We start from the raw sequence: 24,995 nt of genomic DNA on the forward strand, positions 1-24,995 counted from the left end.
GGTATTTTTGAGGAGACGCTCGCAGTGCTGGTTTTTAATAACTTGGACAACATTGAAGTGACATTATTGTGACACTACAGCAACAGAACAACATAGTCTCGCCTTCGAATCCCATCAGGCTCCATTTCCATCCCTATTAAGTTGCACTTTGGAAATACAAAGGCTTATTTTCTGGAAGTGCGCGTGCGTGAGATTCAGAATCCGCCCCTGTATCCACGATTAAGACAAAAAAAAGCTGTTTTGTTTGCTTCTAATTGGCTGGAAAAGACAAAATCAGATCAAAAGGGAGCAAAAATGGATACTTTAGAGTAGTAGAACTCTACTTGTATGCCAGGTTGCCTCAGTGGGGGGTGCTGGAGCCTTTCCCAGCTAACGACGGGCACCAGGTGGGGGGCGTCCTAAATTGGTCGCCGGCCAATTGCACGGTACAATGGGACATACGACCAATCTCAATCATAATTGACAATTACAAATGTTAGAAAACCAGAGTACCCAGAGAAAACCCACGCACAAACTACACACAGTGAGAACCGACCTGGGTTCGAACCCTCGACCCTGGATGGATTCCCACGGAAAGTTTGCAAGTAATCTCTTGGGTACCCCGGGCACGACATGGGCCAACCATAAGTCCACTCACCACCGCATTGCTCCTCTCCTTCATAGAGAAAATAGAACACTATATTTTACAGGAGGACTAAAACGCAACATCTATTATTTTACAAAAAGAATAGAGAGATGTACAGCAGTGTCCAAATGTCACTCGGTCACGCCCAACGGTTCTTTTACGCTCACGACAAGCCGGGGAATTGGTTTCGATAGAATCCAGTGCGCCATTGGGACTTTGCTCGGATGGTTGGCCCCTCAAAGTCAAATCGGATTGGACGTCCAGCGCCGTCAATGGCGGCCCCTAACTTTAGTGAATGCCCTTTAGAAGGTGAAAATATTTGACTTCAACCCTGGATGCCTAGTGGCGCAAAATAGTCCCATTCCGGTGCACGGGTGGGTGCCGGTTGTTGCTAGTGGGGATTGGGCGTGTTTAGCGGGCGCTGGAATTTGGCCAAAAGTTGGACAAGCGCCGTTCTGGGAGGAGATCACGAGCGCGGACTGGCGCCGACAGAGTTTGCAGAGTCCCACTTGGCCTCTCCCTCCTGGGGTCGAGAGGGGCCGTTGGGCTTGTCCGGCTTGTTATCGTCCTGGTCGCCGCCAACGCCGCCGCTCTGGTCTTTCGTCCCTTCGGGCCGGTCCTCGGGCCGTTCCCGGCTCTGTCCCCGGTCCCGACCCACATCTTTCGCGCCCTCCGGCTCATCCTCGCCGTCGGCCGGGCTGTCGTCTTTCGTCCCGTCCGACTCATCGTCCGAGTCGATGCGGTTGAGTCTTTTCCGGAGCGGGCGGTCCTCGGAGGAGGAGGATTCCGACGGCGATTCTCCGGACTCGTCGGTGGAAGGTCTTCGCTTCTTCAGCATCTGAGCCAGTCGCTTCCGCCGCCGTTGGGACAGCATCTCCCGCCGCTTCCCCCTGCCCATTTTGGCCGGGTCGCCACCGTCGCCGTCGTCCTCCTCCTCCTCCTCTTCTTCCTCTTCCTCCTCCTCTCTCGGCGACCTCCGGACTCGCCTCCTTCGGTCCCGTTCTTTCCCCAGAGAAGGCCGCCCCGCCGCTCGCTGGTCCTCGGCGCCCTGGCGGCGCGGCCTGGGCTTCTCTCGCTTTCCGCGACCGCCCCGGTCGTCCTCTTCGGAGTCCCGCGAAGAATTTGACACTAGGAGGGAAAAGGTCAGATTCCATCATTGCGGTCACCAATAGACAATTTGGAAATGATTTGGCCGGACGGCAGCCACACTCACAGTCGCTGTAGTCGCTGGAGAGGCGTTCCTTCCGCGGACGTGCGCACGCCTTGCCTTCTTTCTGAGGGCGGGCCGACGTGGGTGAATTGTCCGACGAGACGGAGGTCTCGCGGTAGTTGACCTGCTGCCGGTGGCCGCGCCTCAGCCCGCCGCGCTTTTGGTCCGACGTGTCGCTGTACTGATCCCAGTCTGACCACCAACAAGTTTGTAAGACCACAGGTCGGGGGGGGGGGGAATCGCGCCGCCGACTCACCTTCATCGCTGCCCTCCTCCTCTTCCTCCTCTTCGTCAGACGAGCGCCTGCGCCGGCGAGGCCGTCCCGGCGGTCGCCCGGGGGGTCGGCCCGCTTTGTGTTTGGGCGGCGCCCTGGCCGTCCGTTTGGCGCCCTCCCAGGTGCCCCCTTCGTCCTCTTCCTCCTCCTCTTCGTCGTTTGAGGCGGAGCCGGCGAATTCCTCCTCCTCGGAGCTGATGGAGGAATTACCGTTACGATTTGGACGTCTTTGGTGGTGGACGGCACGCAAAGAATTGACGGCGTTGGACCTGTTGCTGAGCATGAAGTCGTCTTCACTCTCCGCCGCCGTGCTGTCGCTCTCCAAGTCATTCAGACGGCGCCGCTTCTTGTTTCGGGCGGCCAGCGTCACCGGTCGCCGGCGGCCCGCCGCCGTGGCGCCGCGCTCGGACAAGGCGGCGCCGACCAGGTCTGTCACTCCCTCTGTTGGGACCTCAATATATTCACTGCCAGGCGAAATATTATTTTTGATCAGGCGCGAGGCGCCCACTCACCCGCGTCGCCTTCCTCTTCGATGGCCTCGTCGATGGCGTCATCAAAGTCGTCGAATCTGAGAAGAAAAGAAGAGGCATTTGTTTATCCAGTCAATTCATTTTTGCCCTGAAAATGATCAAAATGTGTCTCTTCATCGTAAATATCCTCTTATCTATTTTTAGATTGCATGAATAAATAGACATATAAAGCCACTCTTTTACACCCTCTAGTGGCAAAGATGAGAAATGCAACATGATGAAGGCTGAATTAGTTTGTTTTGGGTGCCACATTCAATATTTCACACATTTTTTCGTTCTACTCTCGCAAATGAACGTCACCTGTAGCTGATGTTCTTCCTGGTTCTGGTGGACCTCCTCCCCAGGTTTTTACTCTTCTTGGCGTCTTTCTTCTTGGGCGCCTTTACGTCTTCCTCCTCTCCCTCGTCCCCCTGCTGGTACACAAAAGATGTTTCTTTTTCTTCTTTCTGGGCCGTCGGCCATTTTGTCCTTCCACTTACAGGGATGATGTTCTCCACGCTGATTCCCACGTACACCAGCCTCTCCCGCCTATCGCGCAGGGAAACAAATTCATGTGTGACTTGTTTTGCGGCATTTTGCAGCAGATAGCGACAGTTTTCGGCAATCTACCTCCTCTCGGCCCGCTCTCGCTTCTTCAGAGCGCTGTCCAGGCTGAGCAGCTGCTCCTCCAGCCTCTCGCACAGCAGCTTCTGCAAACACAAATCATTGGAGGATGAGTTGACTATTTGAGGAAGAGGCCGAGGTATGACTCACGTGCTGGCACGGCGGGCAGAACCACTCGCCGTCCGGGATGAGCATGAGCGGCGGCCTGAGGCAGGCCGTGTGATAGCCGCTGTCGCACGAGTCGCACAAGAGAATCTAAAAGATGGCACAATTCAAACAAGTTGAATCTCGTGAAAGACACCCTGACCCAAAATGGAGGTCCTTACCAGTTCCGGGTGGTTAGGAAGACCACAGTGGGAGCAGGCGTCCTCCTTGGGGAGATCCTCCGACGGACACGAGTCGTCCGAGCGGCTATCGCCGGCGCTGCCTTCCTCCCGCGCTTTTTCCCCGCCGCCGTCGACGTCGTCCTCGTTGGGTTTGCGACGTTTGGCGCGGACGTTGGACCAGCCGTGTCTCCGCTTCCCCTGGAGGGAGAGAAAATGTCAACATCGACGTGGCGAGCCATGACCCGCCTTTACGACATTGGGCCGTACCCTGCGCTTCCTGGTTTGGACGACGGTCGTTTTTCCGTCTTTCTTAGCGGTGACGCTGTCCTTTTGGCCATCCTTGTCTCCCTCTTCCTCATCGTCCTCCTCTTCTTCCTCATCCTCGTCATCTTCTCTGGACTGTTTCCCTTGGCCTTTTTGTTTGGGGCGTTCGGTGGCTTTTGTACTGGGTCTACTCGGAGGTGGAAAGAAGAAGAAGATTAGCGAATGGATGGCACAATCGGCGAGCAAAGAATGAATGAAAAATCCAACCTGCAGATTCTGGCGGACCTCCGAAGTGATCTCCCTCCCTCTGGCGCCTCCTTTTGCTGCTCCTTGGCTTTCATCTTGTTCCTGCGGTGAGGCGGGATCTTGATCTTCAGGCGGATTCCTTCCTTCTGGAGTTCCGAGGACGCTTCCTCCCGTGGCGGCTTGCCCTCCACCTCTCTCTCCTCTTTCTCCTCCTTTTCCTCTTTCTCCTCTTTTTCCTCTCTTTCCTCTTTTTCCTCCTCTTTCTCCTCCCGCTCCTCAGGCTCCGGTAGTCCGCCATTCTCTCTCTTCTTCTCCTGTCCTTCTTTTGTGTGCTCCGCCGGCTCTTTTTCCAAAACACTGCAGTCGTTTTGTCGCCGGTCTTCACTTTTTTCCTCATCCACAGAAAGTTCTCGGGGTTCCGAGTCGGCGTCCTCCACCCGGGGGAGGCTTTCGTCCGGGTCCTTGTCCGTTTTTGGACTCCGGTGCGCCGTCTCCGCGGCGACGGGCTCGTTCCTCACCAGCACCGACTGGCGTCCCAGCTCTGGCGTTTCTGCAATGGACAATTAAATGTTTGGACAAAGATCTGATCTTTTAAATAAACAATGAAACGGATCATATTGACCTATCGCTCATTTTTTACGATAACTGCCTTGTCACTCTTTGTCACGTGCGCCTTTGCACCACCTAGTGGTCATTTTTCAAAACGCAGCAGTCACGAAAAAAAGGGACTTCTGACACTATCATTTATGGAACGACTGTTTCAACGACGAAGATATACGTCTAAATCCATTCTGTTTTGCTTACTTGCGTGGCAGCTCTGCACATTCTTGTCTTCCTCCGCCGCTTTACAGCCGTTCTCGTCGCCGGACGTGGGTCCGCGGATGACGCCCACGTGATGCGACACCACGGACGCCCTCCCGTTGGTCAGCTCCGGGAGCCGCTGCGACGCCGTTTGTCCGCCGGAAGCGTCCGCCGTGCCTTGTGGGACGGCGGGGGCCGCCGGGGACGTGTCCTTACTCTGGACGACGGCGGGGTTGCACACGATGATGCTGCTGCTGCTGCAGTTATTGTTACCCAGGTGGTTTCCGTGGAAGCTTTCGGCCAGCTTGAGCTCTCTCTTTTTCAGGGGGATTTTGGCTTGCTGGCTGCTCCTGACCACGGCGCGTTCCACCACCTCCTCCTGCTTGGCCGCGGCGCCGGTCAGCACCGAGGCCTCCCTGCGCTCGGATTTGACCACGGAGGTGATGGTGCTCACGTGGTTATCGAAGCCGGGCGCTCGTTCGCCGCTTTTCTCTTCTTTGGCTTCCTGCTTGACGTTTTCGGAGGACGCCTGAGTTTCTAAAAGCAGAAAAACTTCACTTATTTGGGTGTCCTATAAAATCTTAAAAATTTGGAAATGAGTTCTAAATGAACAAAATAGTTTCTTACCTTGTTTTAAAGGCTTTTCCTCCTTTTCAATTTTCAAACCATCAGAGACGGCCTCCGAAATGTCACCAAGTTTGACGTCTTGGTCACCTTTTTTGGCACATAAGAAACAAACGAAAAATTAGTGGTTATTGTGCTTTCCATTGAAATTATTGCAAAAAAAGTCAGTCTATCATCCCATTAAATTTCACCTGCGTTTCTGTCGGCGGGACTGCTGCTCCCCGATTGGCCCGGCTTTTGCTCGTGGTTCAGGTTCGGGAAAACTTGGGCCTTGAGGAGCTCCAGAGCTTCGGCCAGGTCATTGCGGGTCCTGAAAAGACGGCAGGGAGGCTTCAAGGAAAGCGCCAGATGGACTCCGAACCTGTCATTCCCTTGGGGTCAAGTTACCTGACGATGCACCTCCACGTGGATCCGTCCGAGTCGTCTTGCTCCTCCGTGTAGAGCCGGATATTCTGCTCCTGGTCCAGCTGCAGCCAGTACATCAGGCCCTGCTTGTCCCGCCCCACGGGTTGCAGACGCATCTTGTCGGGCTCCTCCTCGTTGATGGCCGCTTTGAACTTGAGGTTGTCATCAAACTGACACTCACATAAATACTGTGGGCACACATTCAAAAAGAATAAATGGTAAGGTTGTTCAGATCCGAGGAAGTTAAAATCAAAGTTGCCATACTTTAAGGATGCTGGATTTGCACTCCATGGACATGCCCTGGTACCCGTTCTGTTCCAGTTCCCATGCCCAGGCGCTGTTCAGCTCCTGGCACATCTAGAAAAGAAAAAAAGAAAACAAGCACCCAGCGGAATTAGCGCTCACCCGCGGCACATGTCAAAATTGGATGTGGTGCGCGTTACGCTTGCCTTAGCCAGATATTTTTCCCAGCGCTCCGTGGTCACGGACTTGCCGAGCTTTCGCAGCAGCTTGACGTGGAGTTCAATGAGAGGTTTGGGAACTGGAAAAAAAGGGGGACATGACAGAAAATTTAACATTAGAAAATCAACACTCCAGTTTTACTACTATATCAGAGAGAGAGATATAGACTGACCTGATAACAACACTTTTGTGACAGTAGTTTTATTACTTTTGCTTATTTCCGTCATAAAGTAGACAATTTAGATTTTTTTTAATGAATTCCAAGAAATATGCAATTTGCACACTGAAACATTATACTTCACGTTGACCTGCATTTTAAATCACTTTTTTCCAACTGTCCTTGAAGTTAACACTACGATATATGACGTCAAGAAAAATGTTTAATGACTTTTAATCAACCTAACACCCGCACTTCGATTATAACGCAAACATACGGAATTAAACCACAACCACTGCAATTGGTACTTTATCAGATAATTATTTACAGTAAATTCAAGTATACATCCTCCACTTGAGTAGGACGTGTTGTAGTAAATTGCGTTAACGACACATTTAAGACTGAAAACAAAGTATTGTATTCAGCATATATGCTCAAGCATTCTATACTCGAGGAGAAACAATAAAAGTGGAATTTCTGGTTCTAAAATGACGGCAATTGAGTTGTAAATTACGCTTACATTAACTCTCAGCATCTTTGCTATTTTTCAAGCTAGCGAGCGCTACAGGCCGCGACTGCGCAGGCGCAAATTTGACAGCCACCAAATGGCATCTAGTTTTTAACTACATTTCTCCCCCTTGGCTTTAAACGAAACGAATATATAACGACAACGAACGGCAACATGGACAAAAAAGCCTGATATAAAACGTCCATTCAAATGTACTCCCTATTGCTGGCGAATTCCAGAAACTGCATCATGGCTACCTTCTTTACAATCACACATTTAGTCTTGTTTTTGTTCTTCTTCCCTCCTAAACCCTTTACACAAAGTGTCGGACCTCTAAATTAACGCCGACGCTGGCTAGCATTTTAATTTAACCCGTAGGCTTTGTATCCACGTTCACAAAAAAAGAAGTGTTTTTGTTTAAGGGGTAGGTAGATGCTAGCATAGGGTTAGCTACAGTGGCGGTTTTTTCAGCTTCTAAACTTGGGAACTTGTACTCATTTTTGGGGGCTCGTTTGGCAAATGGCGGAAGACTGAGAAGCAAAGCTAAAAACGATGCTACGGGCTGGGACGTCGTAGGAGGCGGTGTTGTTCTCCAGGGTCACCAAACATCTTCCTCACCATCCTCGCGTGATGGTGCCCGTGTAACCCCCCCTCCTTCTCCTCCGCCGGGCTCCGAGTGTCGCAGCTTTTCCACCACTACTTCCCTCCGCCACATTAGAACAAAATGGGCTTCTTACCTGACGTCTTTTCGCGCAGGTAACCCTCCATCTGTGGGAACGTCATCTCGGGTAGGTCGAGGACGGCTCCGTAGCGCTCCAGGAACGAGCAGACCTCCGCGAAGCTCGGGCACAGCGCCGGCTCGGAGCTCCTGAGCAGCGCCGGAGCAGCCATCTTTCCAGGCGGACTGAGGCGGGAGGGGAGGGCCGCTATTGCGGGAATGAATGGGGGACACTGGTCCGGGTAAAACCTGCGCTGGTAGAAAGACAAAGACTTCCGGGTAAGCTTTTCAGCATTAAAGATATAACGACAGTTTCTCATGTGTTTTATTATATTCACAGAAAATATATGGTCTTATTTGTGGAGAGTGGTTCTAACTTGACTACGTTTGTCGCGATAGAAAAACAACAACAGCGTTCCAGCATGTTTGATTGATTTATTTTTGCATTAACGAAACAAACGTGAAAATGAGTTGATCACATTGTCCACGCAATATACTTCACATATAAGTACTTACAACACTAAAAATAATAAAGTATTTTTACAGCGGTGGAAGTTCAATCTATTTTGAACGGGGGCCACTTTTTATTATCTGGTGTAAATCCTGTATTTTATGTTTATAATATTTAACGACTTTTAATTTGTATTTTAAGTAGTTATTAATAAAAATTGGAGAAAACGAAGCGTGACTTGTGTAAGTTTTTGAAGGGTTTGTTGAGGGGAAACGTTTCCTGACAAACATGGTTAGTCTGAAAAATCCGAGCTCGCGCCTGGTCCGTGAAGCGCACCGGAAGGGGAGTGAAAGTTATCTTTTGTTCCAACTGTTGAATCTTTCGCCCGGCTCACCATTTAACATCGTATAGCTCGTCCTCGTTACTAAACGCGTTTTTAAACAGAAATGTCCAAGTAGTACACGGCGTTTCAAGTACTCAGAGGTAAGATTTCATTTTGAAACTTTAATATCAAAATGTTGTGATTTCAACTAGCTGTTCTTGCTAACCCTAATCAATGGTCATTACAATCTCGATCGACGAATATGCATTCAGGTACATTCTGTTAATTTGGCAATTCAAGTCATATTGTTACAATTGCTCGCTTTCAATGAAATGTAATAATAAGTGTAATTATAAAGTGAAATCTATTTCACTGCACTTTTTAAAAATGAGAATAGAAGAAAAAAATTCAGACGCTAAGTAAATTTATTTTTTGGTACATTCATAGACTATTGATAAAATTATTATTATTATTGTTTATTTCCTCGTTGCAGCTCCTTTTTTGTGTTTGGTTTTATTTTTAAACTGCAAGCAAACAGCTGCACATGTAATGTAAGTGATGCAGAGATGCCGAGACAAGCCTGTTCACGTCTGCTATATATTTGTAACATTTCTAATTTGTTTGTGCGAAGCAAAATGGTGTATTGATACCCAGACCCTACATTGACTATTAAAATAAATAAAAACGCATATTAACGGTTGCGATCATAATTATATACAGAATATTGGTTTGATTTATAGCAGCCAAAAAGCCAAATGGTACTAAAAAACACGCTGAGAGTAGTAGTAGATTGACAACGAATGAGTTAAAACCACACAAGATGCTGCATGTGATGGCCGTCAGGTGTCAATCAAATGGCGGCGAATGAGTCACATTGTGTGTTTGGTAACTTGGAGCGCGTGCCGTGCGTAGTCTAGACGTTGGTGTCGCGTCGTAATAACAGGCTTGCAATGTTACACCCCCAAAAATGCTAAACAAGATGGATGCCGTGTTAAATGTGCATCCCAGAGCGTCAGCATGGCCATCGCCCACGTGGCCACCGAGTACGTGTTCAGCGATTTCCTGCTGAAGGACCCCAACCAGACCCGATACCGCAACATACGCACCGAGCTGGCGGTGGACAAGATGGTGACCTGCGTGGCGGTGGGCCTCCCCCTCCTCCTCATCTCGCTGGCCTTCGCGCAGGAAGTCTCCGTCGGTCGGCGCCCTTCCTCCGCCTCGGCCCGGCAGCGCCGAGGAGTGGCGGTGGTGACCCTGGTTTGTCGTTTGTGGCTCGGCTCCAGGGACGCAGATCAGCTGCTTCGCCCCCAGCAACTTCTCCTGGCGACAGGCGGCGTACGTGGACTCGTACTGTTGGGCGTCGGTGCACACGCACGCCTTGCCTCTGTGGCTGCACAAGGTACGACACGGGACACTCACCAGTTTGCCCCGACGTGCCGGCCCGGCCGTTGACGACATCCCCTCCGCGCCCCGCAGTTCTTCCCGTACATCCTGCTGCTGGTGGCCATGTTGACGTACAGCCCGGCTCTCTTCTGGAGGTTCTGGTCGGCGCCGCTGCTGCAGTCGGACTTGGCCTTCATCATGGAGGAGCTGGACCGCTGCTACAACCGAGCCGTCACGCTGGCCAAGCGCATGACCGCCGCCGCCGCCGGGTTACAGGGAGCTGAAAGGTACACGCACACACTTAAAAAACACGCCGCCACCACTTTGTTTTGTACTTCAAAAATACCACTTTTGGTCGAGCCTACCTTTGGAAGTCGAACCGATGATAACAGACTTGCCGGCGACTCGATATTGACATGAAGCTACCCTCCAATCACATTTCGGGCTACTCTACTAGAAGATTATTTTCTAAATTGTTACGTTCGACGTAAGTTGCGGCGACCCGACGGAGGGCTGCTTCAACTACCCGCTGGTGGAGAAGTTCCTGACCACCAAGCGCAGCCAGCGGACCCTGCTGGCCCGCTACCTGCTGTGTCGAGGTTTGACGCTGAGCACGCTGCTGTGCGCCTGCCTGTACCTGGCCTACTACCTGCGTCTGGCCTCGCTCACCGACGACTTTGGCTGCACGCTGAGGGTGGGGCTGCTGGCCAACGACTCCGGCGTCCCCGACAAGGTGCAGTGCAAGCTCATCGCCGTGGGAGTCTTCACGCTACTCAGGTAGGAAGGAAGGAAGGCTGGACCAAAAGCAGTGGCTCTTGTCCTATACATCAAAATGTGTCTTACCTTGAAAGGTGGAAGCCGCCAGACCATAGTCAACAGAACGTAGCCTTGTTTTCCACAGCCTGGTCAACTTGATCATCTTCTCGGCGCTGATCCCCGTGGTGATCTACGCCAGCCTGCGCCCGCTCCTGTGTCGGCGCCACGCCAGCTTCCTGGAAACCTACCAATCGCTGCCCACCGTCAGCGTCCTGCCCACGCCCGGCGGCCAATGGGACGACCTCTCCCTCTACCTGCTCTTCCTGGAGGAGAATATCAGCGAGCTCAAGTCCTACAAATACATCAAGGTGGGAAAATTGGAGGAGAAAAAAAAACATGGCTTTACCTTTTTTACGTGTTTTTGACAGGTTTTGGAGCTGCTCAAGAAAGGCGGCGAATCCTCGGGGGAGGAGTTTGACGCCATGGGGCTCCTCCAGACGCTGTGTCTGGTCAAGATGGACACGGTGGACGCCAGGAAAGCGGCCCAAGTGGCCGCCAAACCCGATCGGCTGGTCGTTCAGGAGGAAGAGGCGGTCCAGCGGCGACGAGACGACGGCAGCGGGATGGAGATGAAGGGTATGTAGAGGGTGCTAAAACGAAGGAGCTGAAATTTGGAAACTTTTTTCCACGATTAAGAGTTTTATTTTGAAAGGCGTGCCTGAAAAGTGCATTCATTTTGAAGAAATTCCAACCTGAAAAGTGAATTCATTAATAAGATTTTCCTCCATTCAATCCCAGAATGTTTTTTAAAAAGCCCCACATTTCCTTGACAGAGTTGAGTCCCCTGTTGCCGGGCAACGGCGACGTCACGGGCGGCGAGGGAGGAGCTCTGCGCCAGCGAGCCATGTGATTGGACGCCAGCCTTTCAGCGCATTTGCGTATCCATCCAACTCATTTGCATGTCTTGTGTACTTTTTGCTGCCTTGAGATGCTTTATTATGGGATGTACCGCGACCGTTTCTACCATCGCAAACTGACGTGGTCAGAATTTTTGATGGATTTATTTGCACTGTTTCTTACATTTCTATGTGTCGGTCGGGTGCATTTTTTTGGTGCGGATATTTTACTCGCGTACGATTTATTGGTTGTAACCAATGAATGAGAAGGTCATTTTTTTGTGCATTTTTCTACTGGTTGCCTGAATGTATTGAACTATTTTTTGTTGTTGTTTTGGTCAAAGCTCTCAATCGGTACTCGTGTTTTTGTGGTGTCTGTCGTTTTGGTAAATAAAGTAGTTGCTGGAGTGCTTTGTATTTTGGTATTATGTTTTATTTTAAAGCAAACGTTAGCCTCAAAATGTGTCAATGTTTACACACTATTTTGGAAGCAATAAAAACAACAAGCGTGAAATGTCATTGTTTGGTTTTTTTAATTAGAATTCTCAATCTTTCATCCTGCGGCCGACCGAGTATTTGCAATGATATTTTTCTACTACGTGATGAGTGTGTTGCGGACACAATGCAAAAAAATAAAAAGATATATGACGGGATGGATGACGTTTCAACAGCTGCCATGGCTTGTGACATCATCACTCCGTGCCTCACGTTTTTTTTTTAAAATGATGGATGTGACATAGGTCAGATTTTGTCATTTTTTCACCCAAAAGATTAGAGAAGACATAGTATTAACTTAACTTACAGTCAAGTGTCCAACATCCAATGAGGTACTTTGAAGCGGCGTGGATTGCGATTGGTCGGCGTCACGCGATATGACAGACGAGGCATGCATCACAATTGGGTTGTCACTTTTCTTGGAGTCACATGCAAGTATTTTGTCAGTTTTTTTCCCGTGGTTTTGCTGTAAAGAAAGAAAAAATGGGGGTCACATGCAGGTATATTTTTAGTTATTGCTATAAAAAGAAAAGAAAAAACAGTCAGGGAGAGACAAGCTGATCTTGTGACAAAATTAATTTGGTGTTTCTTGGGAGTTTTTTTTTTTACGCTTGCCTACGAATGGAAAAAAAGAAAAAAATTTAAAATAGAAAATAAGCCTTTTGTGTTAGCGCGTCATCGATAATTTTCCTGCGTGAAAGGTGGAAGACATGATTGTAAAAATGATTTTCACTCACCACTCCTAAATCTTTACTGTAGCAGCAGAAGTTTCAAAATACACGAGGAGTGACTTCCATCTTGGTACGCACATTGCAGCGCCCCCTTAAGACTTTACAGTGTCATGACAGGTGGAAAAGATGATAATGGTGATATGCAGTTTGATTTCATACTCTGGATATTCTTCAAATGTAGCATTTTCCGACAAAAGTCATCCAATCTATTCCGGGGGCTGAATGGATTGGATGTCTATTGTCGTCAGCTGAAACATGATTGGAAGAGCTTAATGACATCATCAATGTTCTACCGCACAATTGGCTCCTACGCATTGTCGAATACGAACTATTTGGATTTGAACCCAATCAAAAGTCGGCACACAATCACGATAAACGCCTTAACATGCGCACTTGCTCATCTGCGTGATTAACGGCGCCCACTAGTGGCCCGGCATGCAATGGCAGCATCCAGTCACAATTAAAAAATAAATAATGATAATAACAATAATCCTTCTCAGACGAGCGTGATTTTTGGCGGGTAAAATAGCAGTCTTAGGCCATGCCTACAGGATTGGTCGCTATTGACGGCGATAGACGTCAAGAGGTTAAAAATTATGTGAAATTTAAGACGTTGTAAAAGTTCTTTAAGACAAAAATTATTGAATGGCAGTTTCTGAGCAAATGTGATAATAGTAGCAGGCCTAAAGATCGCAAAATGTAAATAAATAAATGAGTTGTTTCCTCTTTTTTAAAATGAAAATCAGTAAATATGAAAAAAATGTGTCATATTTAATATAGCGATTGACTGCCATTGACTGGTTTTGAGAATAAAATATTAGCAGCTTGTATTTTTTTTAATGTTGCTACTTTGGATGAAAATGACTTGAAATGACTATTTTTGAACTCAAATGCAAGAAAGTTATTTTAAAAATAAAGAATATTTACTATTAACTCATTCACTGCTTAACTTTTCCTGTTGGGCTTTTCAAATTAAAAGCATGGCTAAAGGCTGCGGCGTGGCATCACAAAAACGCTCAAGTGTGATCGACCACTAAAAAGTGCAAAAGTGTTTGTGAGCGAAAAGAAAAGAAAAAGAAGCAGCTATGACGCTTTGATGGATGTTTCTACATGGCTTAAAGCTTGGAAGTTCTCAGCGGAAGAAACGCTCTGTCGTCACGGCGACGGCGGAGAGGACATGTGCTAGCCTCCCGGCTTTTTGCATAAAATGGAAATCGTCATCGCCGAAAAAGGAAACAAAAAATTAAAGTGGGAAGAAGATTCTTGCCCTTTTTTGGGGGGGTTGGCGTTTCCGTCGTCATGGCGTTGGTCGTCGGGTGCTGAACGGTGGGTGAGGAGGGGGGCGGGGCGTTGCGCGGGCCTTCCTCCAGAGGGGGGCGCCGCAGGCTACGAGCCTTCCCGCTCTGTGCAGTCCCCGTCGTCATCGTCGTCGTCCTCTCGTTGGCCGTTCTCGTGGCGACCCTCGGCGGCGGCCCTCTGGGGGCTCCCGGCCGGCTCCTCGCCGTTCATGGTGGGACTCCGCGAAGTCTGGAGGAGTTTCTCCTCCAGCTCGTGGAGCGACGGTTCTTTGTACATGCACACTGGGGAAAAAAAGGAAAAACAAGTCAATAAATAAAGCAAAACAGAAAAAAGAGCCATTAAATGAGGACGTTTTGGTGCGCTAATGTATCTCCTCCGTATGTTCAGGTCAAGGTCGAAGGAAGAATAAGATAAGGAAGTCGACAGGTATTTTTAAATGAGAGTCATGGGAGTCAAAAGAAAGGGAGGGAGGGCCCTAAAGTCATTTTGCATGTTGGATAACTTATTATTATTATATATATTCTTTTTAAATGGAGTTCTTGAAGTGTTGACTATTATTGGAGCGCTTATGCTATTGTTGTTGCCAAAATACCATGCCAATTAGCACGAGGCTAGCACTAGTCACGAGTGGCTAATCGCAAAGCTAACAGATAAAGTACGAGTATTACTTAGGTATATTTTGTTTTATAACATGCCTTTTGATAAAAATGTGTGGGAGTGAAAATGGCTTAAAAGTGCATATAAAAATGTCAATAGTTCATTCAAATTTTGTAGCATTTTGTAGTTTCTGTTGCCTTATTATGTAGCACATCATCCAGTATAATGATGGCTTGGAAATGGAAAATTGGTCAGTCAGACAAGCGTCTGAGGCCTTTTGTCTAGAGTGTCTCCATCCCACGAGAAAGTGTAGCATCCCATTTGGGTTAGCGCGGCTAAAATAGTTCAAGTTGTGGCGTGTAGAAAAATGAGGTCAGTGAAGATACCTTCGATGGGTCTGGGAACAAAGTGAGAGCAGGGCTTGGTTTTTTTCACCCGGTTGCCCTTCATGATCACGCCGTCCTTGTTGAGGCCCAAGAACCAGGCCCGACCCGACTCGTGTTGACGGTACAGCGTGGACGAGTAGATCACGTAGTAGTTCTCAAACACGGACTCTTTGAATTTGCACTCGGCCGTGAAGATGTCCTGAAAAACACAACAACATACATATATTAGATATATTATAAAAAAAACAAGATCCCCTTTGTATCACAAAATAAAAAGGGGTGGAGCCTATTGAATATTTCAGATAATTGCAGCATATGCAAAAGGCAACACGAAATGTCGGGCGCCACTCAGTCAGCAAAGAATGATATTTTAAAATTTGATGCGAGCAGAAGCAGATGAATTATGCACAAGGCGGCAACGGCATCATGAGCTCCGCGGAGCGAGAAAAAACGCTTACAACAAGGACAGAAAGTCTGATCCGCTTCAAATGCTAACCGTGGTTTGGCACTGGAGCTGCTACAAATGAGCTTTTTCAACATCTCTGGCTAATTAATGGAATCCTTCTTATTTACTGTTACATAATGCAGCCTTTGACGTTTCATCTGGAGGCCATAACGGGGCGCTAACAAAAGACGGATGCTGATTATTACCAAAATAATCCAAATGATATGAAATAAAACATGGTCGCTATTGCAATCTATGGTGAACCCAAATAAGCCTGATAAACGAGGTATTACTTAACATTTTTCCTTTAAACAAGACGAAATGAAAGGGGGCGGTCCTTACCGACGTGTAGAGAAAGCCCTCGGCGTTCATGGCCACGTAGAGTCCGGCCTTGACGCCCTGCATGGCCACCACCCGCAATCCCACCGGGATCAGGTTGAAGAGAGCTGCCGACCCACACAAAAACCACAACGATATCGACTTAAGAAAGACACAACAAAAGACACCACTTCAAAACAACATCAATCGCTCCAACGTCAGGCATCAAATCCATTCCATTTCCATTGGTGAGCATTTTCCAAGCTTGGCTGAGGTCTACGTGAGCCCCGATGGTTGCGTAACGCCGCTTGGAGACACGGGGGAAGCGACGGGGGGGGAGCCAATCGGTAAGCGGGTCGGACAAAAGAACGCCGACAGTTTTTGGACGGACGTTGACGATTCTAATCGGCGTGGACGAGATAAAAAAAACCAAAAGGAGCGCGGCGTTGTGGGTGAGGAGGAGGAGGAAAGAACCCGTGGTGTTAATCCTCTCAGGGAGAACTGGGAAACAAAAAAACCCATAGAATCTCCCGCTCGCCTCTTCTTTCTGTATTTGTACTGCACAGCTTATGTAATTCTTCTTTAGGTGTCTATTTTGGAGCTATTTTATCAATTAGAAACGTCAATGGCGCTCCAGGTCTAAATGAGTGGAGTTTTTTACTTAGCATAAATAGGGAGAGAAAGAAAGAAAAACGTATTTTAAGATGGTGCTTTGGCGCTTTGATTTCAGTTCAAACAGAATTGTTGGAAACGCTTTGAAATCGCAGATGTGATTTGAAACCAAAACCAATTCAGCTTTGTCAGGATAAAGGAAAATGACGGAAGGGATTTGATCTTGACGCCACTCAAGGTGCTACGGGCTAATATGCTACGTTTTGGTGAGTTTTGCACTTTTGAGTAGGCTCACTGTTGTCGCTGTTCTCGTCCTTGTTCCCGCTGATGGTTCCGTCGGGTTGCATCTGCAGGAAGAAGCCTTGCTCGCTGAACAGACGCGTCACGATGCCTTTCAGTTGTGGCTCTGTAACCCAAAAAAGAAAAAAAAAAAGAACAAGTACAGTTAGAGCGAGTGCTGCTGTACCAACGGCATCCGTCTGTCCACTCTAAACACTCTTAGCGCATTCATAATTCAAAGGCAGGCTTATATTTGACGTTAACGCCACCAATGACACGCGCGGCCACGGCCATGTTGTTGAATGTCCCCCCGAGCGCCTAATATGGCCACTATATAATATCAATTTGAATCAAATATAAATACTCATCAACTCTACCGTGTTGACACTTAAATAAATAAATAATAATGGAGACATTGGACCAATAAGCCATCACAAAAAAATAATAATAATAACACTCATTGAATTCCAGATGTTTGAAATGGCGTCCCGCCCCTTTAAGAAGCATTTTAGAGCATCACTGTGGAAACACGCAGCTCATAAATGTATAAGGTGAAATTTGTCACATTACTTCAGAGGCAAACGTGACCTAAAAAAAATCATCAAGTTTTCTGACTGACTTGGATTTGTTGGAGAATGTCAAATCCCAGTTTGAACTGGGAAGGGCGGCAGCACATCATCTGGACAGGTGGATTCAAGCGTACCTGGTTTCCGGCGGACCGCTTTCTTCTTGCCGCTACTGCAAAATCGGACTTTGCTAAAGACGCTGAAAATGTGTCGGAGAGACTTGGAGTCCTTGGTGGGACTGGAGCGTCTTTTGTTGGTGGCCACTTTCTCGTTGTTGGTCTCGCGGGCCTGACGCTTTTGACGGATGAGGGAACTGGCGATGGCCGCCGCCATGACCTCTGACGGCCACCGGGGCAGATTTTAGTCCAGGACCATGCTCAAGAGTACAAGAGTGTCAACTGCTGTCGCTTCATGGCGTTGAGCAGAAGAAATTTCATGATGACGTTTCAGCTCTTTGGTGGAAAAGTTGGAATGGAGACAGCTTGTGATGTCCAAGTTGACTTTGTAGACCGCTTCTTCCAGCCGTGAGACCATTCAGCGTGTAGTCAAAAAGTCTGTGAACATATGGTCTAAAAACTCAAATGAAGCAACCAAACCTGGAGAAGATTCCTCCCCCTCTGAAGGATCCTCGATAATATCTGCTTCTTTGCCATCAAGTCCATTTCCAGGTTAGCTTTCAGACACAAATTGCCTTGATAAAAAAATCCTCTTTTCCAGACTGGAGTGTAAATCCAGGTCTATAGTTTTTCCTTGAATGACACATCAGAATAACGTCGACAACTCTTTCCATCAAGCCTTTAAAAGTTGTGTCCAACCATAAAAGCACCAAAAAAAAATCTAGTTCACCTCCATGACATGATCATGTCATCACAAACTTGCATGGAAAAAAATTCAAAAATGTTCCCTTTATCCATGTTCAGCGCCACGGCGGTCACCATGCATCCTGGGTATTGTCTCTCCGTGGCAAAAAAGCTCCACCGGCGAAAAACATACCTCCGCTTTGGCTCTCTTGATCAATATTCATAAGGACGGCAGCAAAGGGGGTCTGCGTGCCCGGCAGGAGATTGTTCTGCGGCTTCAACTTCACACAATGCGGCAACCGAGGAGGGGGGGAAGTTGACCGGGGAAAAATATAGTCCGTGTGGACCACCGACTGGTCGCTCGATGGGGCTTTGTCTTGGTTGGTCGCTCACAAGTGCGCTGGGATTCTGAGGGGCGAAAAAGAAGGGCGAGAGAGAGAGAAAAAGAGAGATAGAGAGAGGGAGAGAGAGAGGAGGAGGGAGGTGTTGGTTTGGAAGAAGCTCCTAAAAATAGTCAGCCTGATGTTTCATGTGGCTCCCACATCGCAACGTTCTGCTCCGTCGACAAACGCCGACTCGGAGTGGACAAACTAGGAAAAAAATCCAGTTGGAAAGGAATCCATTCCACTCTGATGCCGTTGAGTGTTTGTCGCAAACTAAGAAAAAGGAAGCGTATTTGTGTTCTCCTCAAAGCTTGCTGATGCATCTCCCCCAAACTCCGCAGAGCACTTTGAAAATATTTCAAGTCAAGAGGCTTTGAGCTGGATTTCTTACAAGCTTGGATTCTGCATACAAACTTTGTACTGACGTCATAGCCATTTTAGACTCCAATCTTCTTATTTTAAAGGCAAAACTGGGGATGGCAGTCGTTTTCTTGAGGTTGGCGGGCTTCGGGAGGCTTGAAAAGTAGATCTGGTTCCTGGTTTTCGCCAAAATTAGGACCTTCTTTCCAATCTTGCCTTCCTTGAAATGAGAAAAGTCGCATTTGTCGTCAATAACAATGAAAAATGAATGCAGTTGTGCTTGGGACTTTCTGTGGTCACGTTGCCTTCCCCGTCCACTTCTAAAATGTTTTTTTCTTCTCCTCCAAATGTAGTCAATACTCGAGTTCCTATAATAAATCTTTTCAGCCCGAGACCCCCTTGGGATTGGACGTAGAGAACAACGAACGTTACACAAGCAGACGCGGCTTTTAAGATCCAAATGTTTGCTAGCCCAACACTGACTGGGCTGTTCACTGAATATTTCAGCGAGCGCCACCAACACTTTGATGCTATTAAAAACTAATCCACCACGTCCAATCAGCTTGCCCGGGGCGCACACACCAAGGGCCACGGGGACAACCACATACACAACGTATAAAGCGGAATCTCATCTTTAAGAAGAAGAGAGGAAAAAAACAAAAAGAAAACAGGTCACCTCTTTCAATTACGTATTGTTGTAACGTGGAGCAGCTATGCTGCATCATCACACACTCCTGCAGGTATGTTTCCTAATCAATACACAAAGTGCCAACATCAGGGGGCAGAATAAAGTCGAAGGCTAAAGACGAAACCTCACACACGCCAATAATCGTTAAGGCAAGATCAAGTCAGCTTAATCATGACGGATGGAGCAAAATGTTTGTTATTGGCACTGAAACACAAGTATTAAGTATTTCTATCATTGTCAGTGGCAGACAAAGGGTTAAATACAAAATTCAGAGTATTATTGGGGGTTATAGTGACTCACTTGCACCAGATAGGAGTTACACCAGAATTGGGAAAATGTCGCCGTCTGGTGGAGGCAAGAGAGATTGCAGTAAAAAAAGGTTCACTGCTTTTAAGGTTGGGTGAGAGAGCGAGAGAGATAGACTGTCAGTTGAGAGGGAAAGGATTGGACGCCGTGAAAGGCAACCTTAAATTGAGCAAGTTAGTTATTACACACGCAAAGTGAAGAGCAGCGTATGAAAGTAGATCCCAACTTTGAGTGGCTCTTTTAAATATTTCATGCCAAATCCTTAATTGAGGAGGACGCTGTGCTACTGCAACATTTATGAATGTGAAAACAACAAGAAGCAGCAGTGAGTGGTCTCAGTTTGCTCACGTTTCGCCGCATCGCTTTGTCATAGTCATTAAAATTCACATCAACTTATATAAGAAAGAGAAAAGGTAACGGTGTGGATTTCTCACATCACAATGTTTACTCTGCTGGAGGGAGTCAGAGAAGGAACATCTAAATAGGAAAAAATACATAAATAAATAAGTACAGATACTGATTTATTTGCTATCCTCAAATAGGAATGACTCATATTACTGAGGCATAGTATGGAGTTTAAACTGAATTACATTCTATTTTTTCTAGATGGCTACGCTAGCAAAAATGTGTCAAAAACGCATTTTCTCCCTTATTATCTGAAATGAAATTGACATTTTTTTTCTATTTTTGTTGTTGTGAGGACAGAAAATTAGCGCGAATTCACAGGAGGAATTTTTGTGACGAGCGAGAGACAAACGGCGACGCGATTGACGGTGATTGACGCCACCCAGGTGACAACTCACCCGGCTGGCGGCGCTCTTTGACAACGTCGCCGTCATCCGGGCGCATTTCCTGGCTGGATTTCTCGCAAAGACCGCAATACGGACCCATGAGATCCCTTCGAACGATCGGTCGCGGGGCCAAATGCGGGAATGGGTGATTGGCGTGGAGCGTGACGAGTGGCGCTCCACGCCCGTATGTTGAAGTAACACCACTCAGCTGTTTTCACAACATGGCTTTTAGTCGCCAACGCGCTGAGATGTCGCGGGTGATAAATGAGAAAGCCGACATTTGTGACCCCCTCGGCCGCCACTTGAGGGGGTGACTTTGAGGTGGTCTTAGCGCGTGGCTATTTTGGACTTGAACTGAAATGAAGATGTCCCGATTCGTCTCCGCGAGAGAGTGTGATCTGCGTCGAGGTTGGAGAACGTAAGAGGAGACAAGTTATTTTGGGACGGGAAGGGGACTATTTATATCGGGACTATACCGCAAACACTGATAGAGGGCGCTGTTGTTCATGCAGTAGTCAAACTCTGACATCATCAGTAGAATTGCTGCAAATTAATTCATGAGATTTATTAATTTGGACTTTCTGACAAGCTAGATTTTCCTTTTTATTTACTGAATATATGAATATAGAGTAAACAAAAATATTTTTCAGAATATGCAGAATTATGCAGAAAAAAATTAATTGAACTGTTTTCCTTAAAAAATGGAAACAATTGCTGCGACCTATCCCAATCAAGCAATTAAAAATAGTGAAAAATAAAACTATTTATACATTAGCAGTTTCACAAAAATGATTTGTCAATATACTACATTTGTGTGGGGAAAGGGAAGCCAAATTTGGTCAAATTAGCAACATTCTAAAGCAGATTGAACAAAAAATAAAGACTTAAATGCCATTTGCTACCTTTTGATTTGGGTAAATTAGCCGTATTTATAGAAACTTTACCTCCAAATTTCAGTCTAAAATCTTCAAAAACGCATGGTCGCTCATTTCCGTTAGCCCTCCACCGGTCTCCGCGGCGCTAGCATTTAGCGTTAAAAGGGCCGTACGGTCAGGGCGGCGTGGGTTAAGTTCCCGACATGCCTGTAAAAGCATTTGCGCGAGCGAGGAGGCCTCGCGGTCACGTCGTCCTTGCACTTGAGCGCTGATGATCCATGGCGGCGCAGTCATATATTTTAAACTTAATGGGACTTTTTAATCGATGGAGAACACTCAACGGCTGTTAGATTCTCCTCTGGCTTCTAGCACATAACCTGACCTCTCCCTACAACGGAAGCCACTGCAGCAGAGATTAGCCAACTCCAAAATCTTCCTATTAAAATGTATTTATTTAGCTAGGAATAATTGGTATTTGGCATTACCTGCACTATTTATGAGGGATTTATCCTATTAGTAGGAATGATTGGAAAGTGACTGACATTAATTCAAAGTAGTATTCCAGTAAGTGGAGGAATACTTCATTAAAGTGAACGAAACTCAATTTTTGAGTAGAAAAATACTGTAAAAGGGATTTACTATGACTAACGAGCACGGATGCCACGAAAAGTGAGCCCTTTTCATGGTGACGGACAGATACAAAGTCATTTGAAGCTCATTAAGGGCATTATTTCGATAATCTGGCAGTAAAGTTGGCAAAGTGCATTTGGCACTGACAAACTACAATCTGTTAAGAAGTTTAGCAAGTGACAATCAAATACATTTTGAGGGGAAATCCCAGATCACAGATTTGTACATGATTTTTTTTATGTCCCTGTCGGATTACAAATCTTTCAAAACAAAAAAACATGCTACGTATAAGGCGGTTCCGGTTCTGTTACATCGTGTTTAGATGTCTCGACAGAAAGCTAACAAGAAAAACACACTCGTCCTCTGGCATGAAGTCTCTCGGATTACTGGCAACGGGTCACAACAATACATAACGGTGTCAAGCTCATACCGCAATCAATACACACACACACACACACACACACACACACATACATACTGATGTCTGCTCTAAAGATGAAACACTAGCAAGAGAATGCCGTTTCATTTTCCACATTCTGAAGCTAAACTACTTTGCATTTATGCTCTTTTACGCATTGACAGTCGGACGGAGACGTCGGCTCGGCCCCCCTCGAGGAAAAAGGAAGTGAAGGAAAGCTGTGCTCATGTCAGCGAAACACTCGAAATGTAAAAAGTGTGAATGACTCAGCAGTGTGTTCTTTGTGATAGCATTCCGGCAACTAAGTGCTTTCTTATTGCACATCATGTCGACTCAAGTGGAATCCCGGTAAAAGGAAAACTTGATACGCCGTGAAATTTCCTACCAAGAAAAGATATTGGGTCGTCGGTACGCTTATTACAGATTTGTTTAACAGCTCACATGGCGTCCATGTTTACTAGCAATGTGTATTAGTAGTGGATAGTTTCAAATAGCTTGCCCAAGAGATTTTACAGCATTTTTTGGCAGCGCAATGGTTTTTATATCTATTTCTGTGCTCTAGTAGGCTATTGAAAATACCTCATCTTTAAGGGCTTGGTTCGTGTGGTTCCAATGATACTTTTTGTTTAAGGGTTATTTTTTAAGTAGGCCTGTTTAAAGCATTGAGCTGGAGTGGTTAGCTAACACTTTTAAAAAAAATGTCCCTTCTATATCATTTCAAGCACTGTACTCGTAGTACAAACAATTCTGCTCAATAATTTAGACATTTTTTACATCATAAACAACTTTCAAGGCACATAATCATAGAATTAAAAGTGTTCTTACCTTTTTCTTGAGCAGGACGAACATGATAGCATACACAGTTCTTCAAAGGATACTTCTACGGCTTCCATTTTAGGCCTTGTCTGAATTCAACTTTGACCAATTCAAGAATGTACAATAACGAACCAGACTGTACACATTTTATATCTGTTTACAAGCAATTTTCACCCCTTTCTGTCTGCCTCAGCGCCCATTTAAATACTCATTAGTATCCCGTAACCTCCTGTTGTCTCCTTCTGTGACAAACTTCGACGAAGTTCCCATTTTTGCTAGCTTTTCCCGCCTTGCTCCCTTATTTACACCCCCGTCTAAACTAAAATGGTTGCGTCCCATACGGTATTACTTGCTTTACTTCTACTTGACAATTGTTCTATTTAATAGCCCATTTTGTCCCCTCAGCCCACCTGTCTGTCGCCTGTTCGACGCATTAACGTTTTGTTTTCTTTTTTGGTTACTGCTGAAAAGGCAGTACACGCAGACTGAGTGCACTCCATCCCATAATAACCACACCTAGGGTACCGGGGAGCTGCATTGAGGATACCGCAGTACAGTCCACTTCTACCCAACATGCATCACTCCCTCCTCCCTGCCGTCGCGGTGGTCCCCACCCTCCGTTCCCCTAACTTCCCCGGCCGACATCCCGCACATTAAAACTTGCGGCCATTTCCCTATTTAACCCCATTCCTACCTGCAGGTGCCTTCTCTTTGCCCTCCATGTCGACTCGGCTCGGTTCGGCAGCGCAGTCCGACGTTTATCCACTCGTCGTCGCCTTTTCCTCTCACTCGGAAGGGCGAGTCGACACGCGCGTTTGCCGGCGGGTGGGGAAAGGCTGCGTCGATGTAGCCGGCCGACAATGTCCACTAGTCCGGAGGGGAAGCTAGCTAGCCGAAATGGGGGTGAAAAAGCGGGAAAATCAGCGGAGAGGCGGCGGATGTAAGATCTTGTTTTCCCGCCGAGGCTATTGCGTTCACCTGCGCCTCTCTCTCTCTCCCCCCACCCCTCCCCTCCCCTCCCTCACTTTCTCTCCTCCCCCCAACAGCCCCCCCTTTTTTGATTTTTTTTTTCGTCATCCAGTTTCTCCTTTTTCAGTCTGCGGCTATTTTTAAAATAACGATTTAGAATAGAAATAATGTCATATAACCACTTTGCACTCCATTAAACAAAAATGAACTCATGAACTGCGATTGGCAGTACTTTAGAAATCCAATCCATTACAACAGGGAGGGTTGGCAGAGTGATCACATTTGGCAGCCATTGACGGTCGTAAACGTCTAATCTGTTTTGACAGGGAGGGCAGGCAGCCACGAAGGTCTTATTTTACAATATACTATGTTCAATGCTGCCAACCCTCAGTAAAAATGAATGGGACGTCTATAGCCATCAATGGCAGCCAATGAGTTTAAAACGAACACAATTTCCGATAGTCTATAAAATGTAAACCAATTCCTTCAAGTGGCTGTCAATACCAATATTTCATTTCCGAAATGAGAATTTCTAACTACAATGGGTAATTGGAGAAATAAATGAATGACTATTCAAATCCATGTTAAGGAGAACATCCTCCCTTTTGACACGCAGCCACGTTCTCCGATTTATATATGGCATCAAACTAAAGTTTAATGAACAGATGGG

General features: G+C 46.8%; 3 protein-coding genes across 8 annotated transcripts; 1 reads left to right on the forward strand and 2 right to left on the reverse strand.

The window, feature by feature from the left end:
* Positions 1-2: 2 nt before the first annotated feature.
* Positions 3-12,510, reverse strand: rsf1a (remodeling and spacing factor 1a). 4 transcript variants are annotated; one of them, XM_077721987.1, is made up of 24 exons: positions 12,364-12,510; positions 11,072-11,315; positions 10,275-10,988; positions 9,946-10,189; positions 9,633-9,846; positions 7,773-8,002; positions 6,358-6,449; positions 6,173-6,265; positions 5,891-6,096; positions 5,695-5,813; positions 5,507-5,593; positions 5,334-5,416; positions 4,883-5,258; positions 4,100-4,628; positions 3,836-4,019; positions 3,569-3,766; positions 3,393-3,497; positions 3,249-3,328; positions 2,940-3,167; positions 2,622-2,677; positions 2,379-2,550; positions 2,092-2,303; positions 1,839-2,027; positions 3-1,753 (listed from the first exon to the last, which is right to left on the reverse strand). In XM_077721987.1, exons 6-24 carry the CDS (start codon positions 7,924-7,926, stop codon positions 1,092-1,094), a joined length of 3,825 nt encoding a protein of 1,274 aa, XP_077578113.1. In that variant the 5' UTR covers positions 7,927-8,002; positions 9,633-9,846; positions 9,946-10,189; positions 10,275-10,988; positions 11,072-11,315; positions 12,364-12,510; the 3' UTR covers positions 3-1,091. The 4 variants fall into 4 exon arrangements, with proteins under 4 accessions (XP_077578113.1, XP_077578112.1, XP_077578111.1 ...); XM_077721986.1 differs by having other exon boundaries at positions 2,940-3,049; positions 3,119-3,167; positions 4,883-5,416; XM_077721985.1 differs by having other exon boundaries at positions 2,940-3,052; positions 3,119-3,167; positions 4,883-5,416.
* Positions 8,537-11,978, forward strand: LOC144200091 (pannexin-1-like). Its single transcript, XM_077721988.1, has 8 exons — positions 8,537-8,687; positions 9,535-9,724; positions 9,810-9,925; positions 10,003-10,196; positions 10,402-10,686; positions 10,811-11,033; positions 11,094-11,301; positions 11,499-11,978. Exons 2-8 carry the CDS (start codon positions 9,544-9,546, stop codon positions 11,573-11,575), a joined length of 1,284 nt encoding a protein of 427 aa, XP_077578114.1. The 5' UTR covers positions 8,537-8,687; positions 9,535-9,543; the 3' UTR covers positions 11,576-11,978.
* LOC144200092 (fibroblast growth factor 12-like) lies at positions 12,076-24,350 on the reverse strand. Of its 3 annotated transcripts, none has more exons than XM_077721990.1 (5): positions 24,051-24,350; positions 16,740-16,850; positions 15,857-15,960; positions 15,070-15,268; positions 12,076-14,367 (listed from the first exon to the last, which is right to left on the reverse strand). In XM_077721990.1, exons 1-5 carry the CDS (start codon positions 24,076-24,078, stop codon positions 14,174-14,176), a joined length of 636 nt encoding a protein of 211 aa, XP_077578116.1. In that variant the 5' UTR covers positions 24,079-24,350; the 3' UTR covers positions 12,076-14,173. The 3 variants fall into 3 exon arrangements, with proteins under 3 accessions (XP_077578116.1, XP_077578117.1, XP_077578115.1); XM_077721991.1 differs by lacking the exon at positions 24,051-24,350 and adding an exon at positions 23,366-23,868; XM_077721989.1 differs by lacking the exon at positions 24,051-24,350 and adding an exon at positions 17,427-18,734.
* Positions 24,351-24,995: the final 645 nt, after the last annotated feature.

The sequence above is a fragment of the Stigmatopora nigra genome, chromosome 8 (assembly GCF_051989575.1).
Source record: "Stigmatopora nigra isolate UIUO_SnigA chromosome 8, RoL_Snig_1.1, whole genome shotgun sequence".
Lineage (NCBI taxonomy): Eukaryota > Metazoa > Chordata > Actinopteri > Syngnathiformes > Syngnathidae > Stigmatopora > Stigmatopora nigra.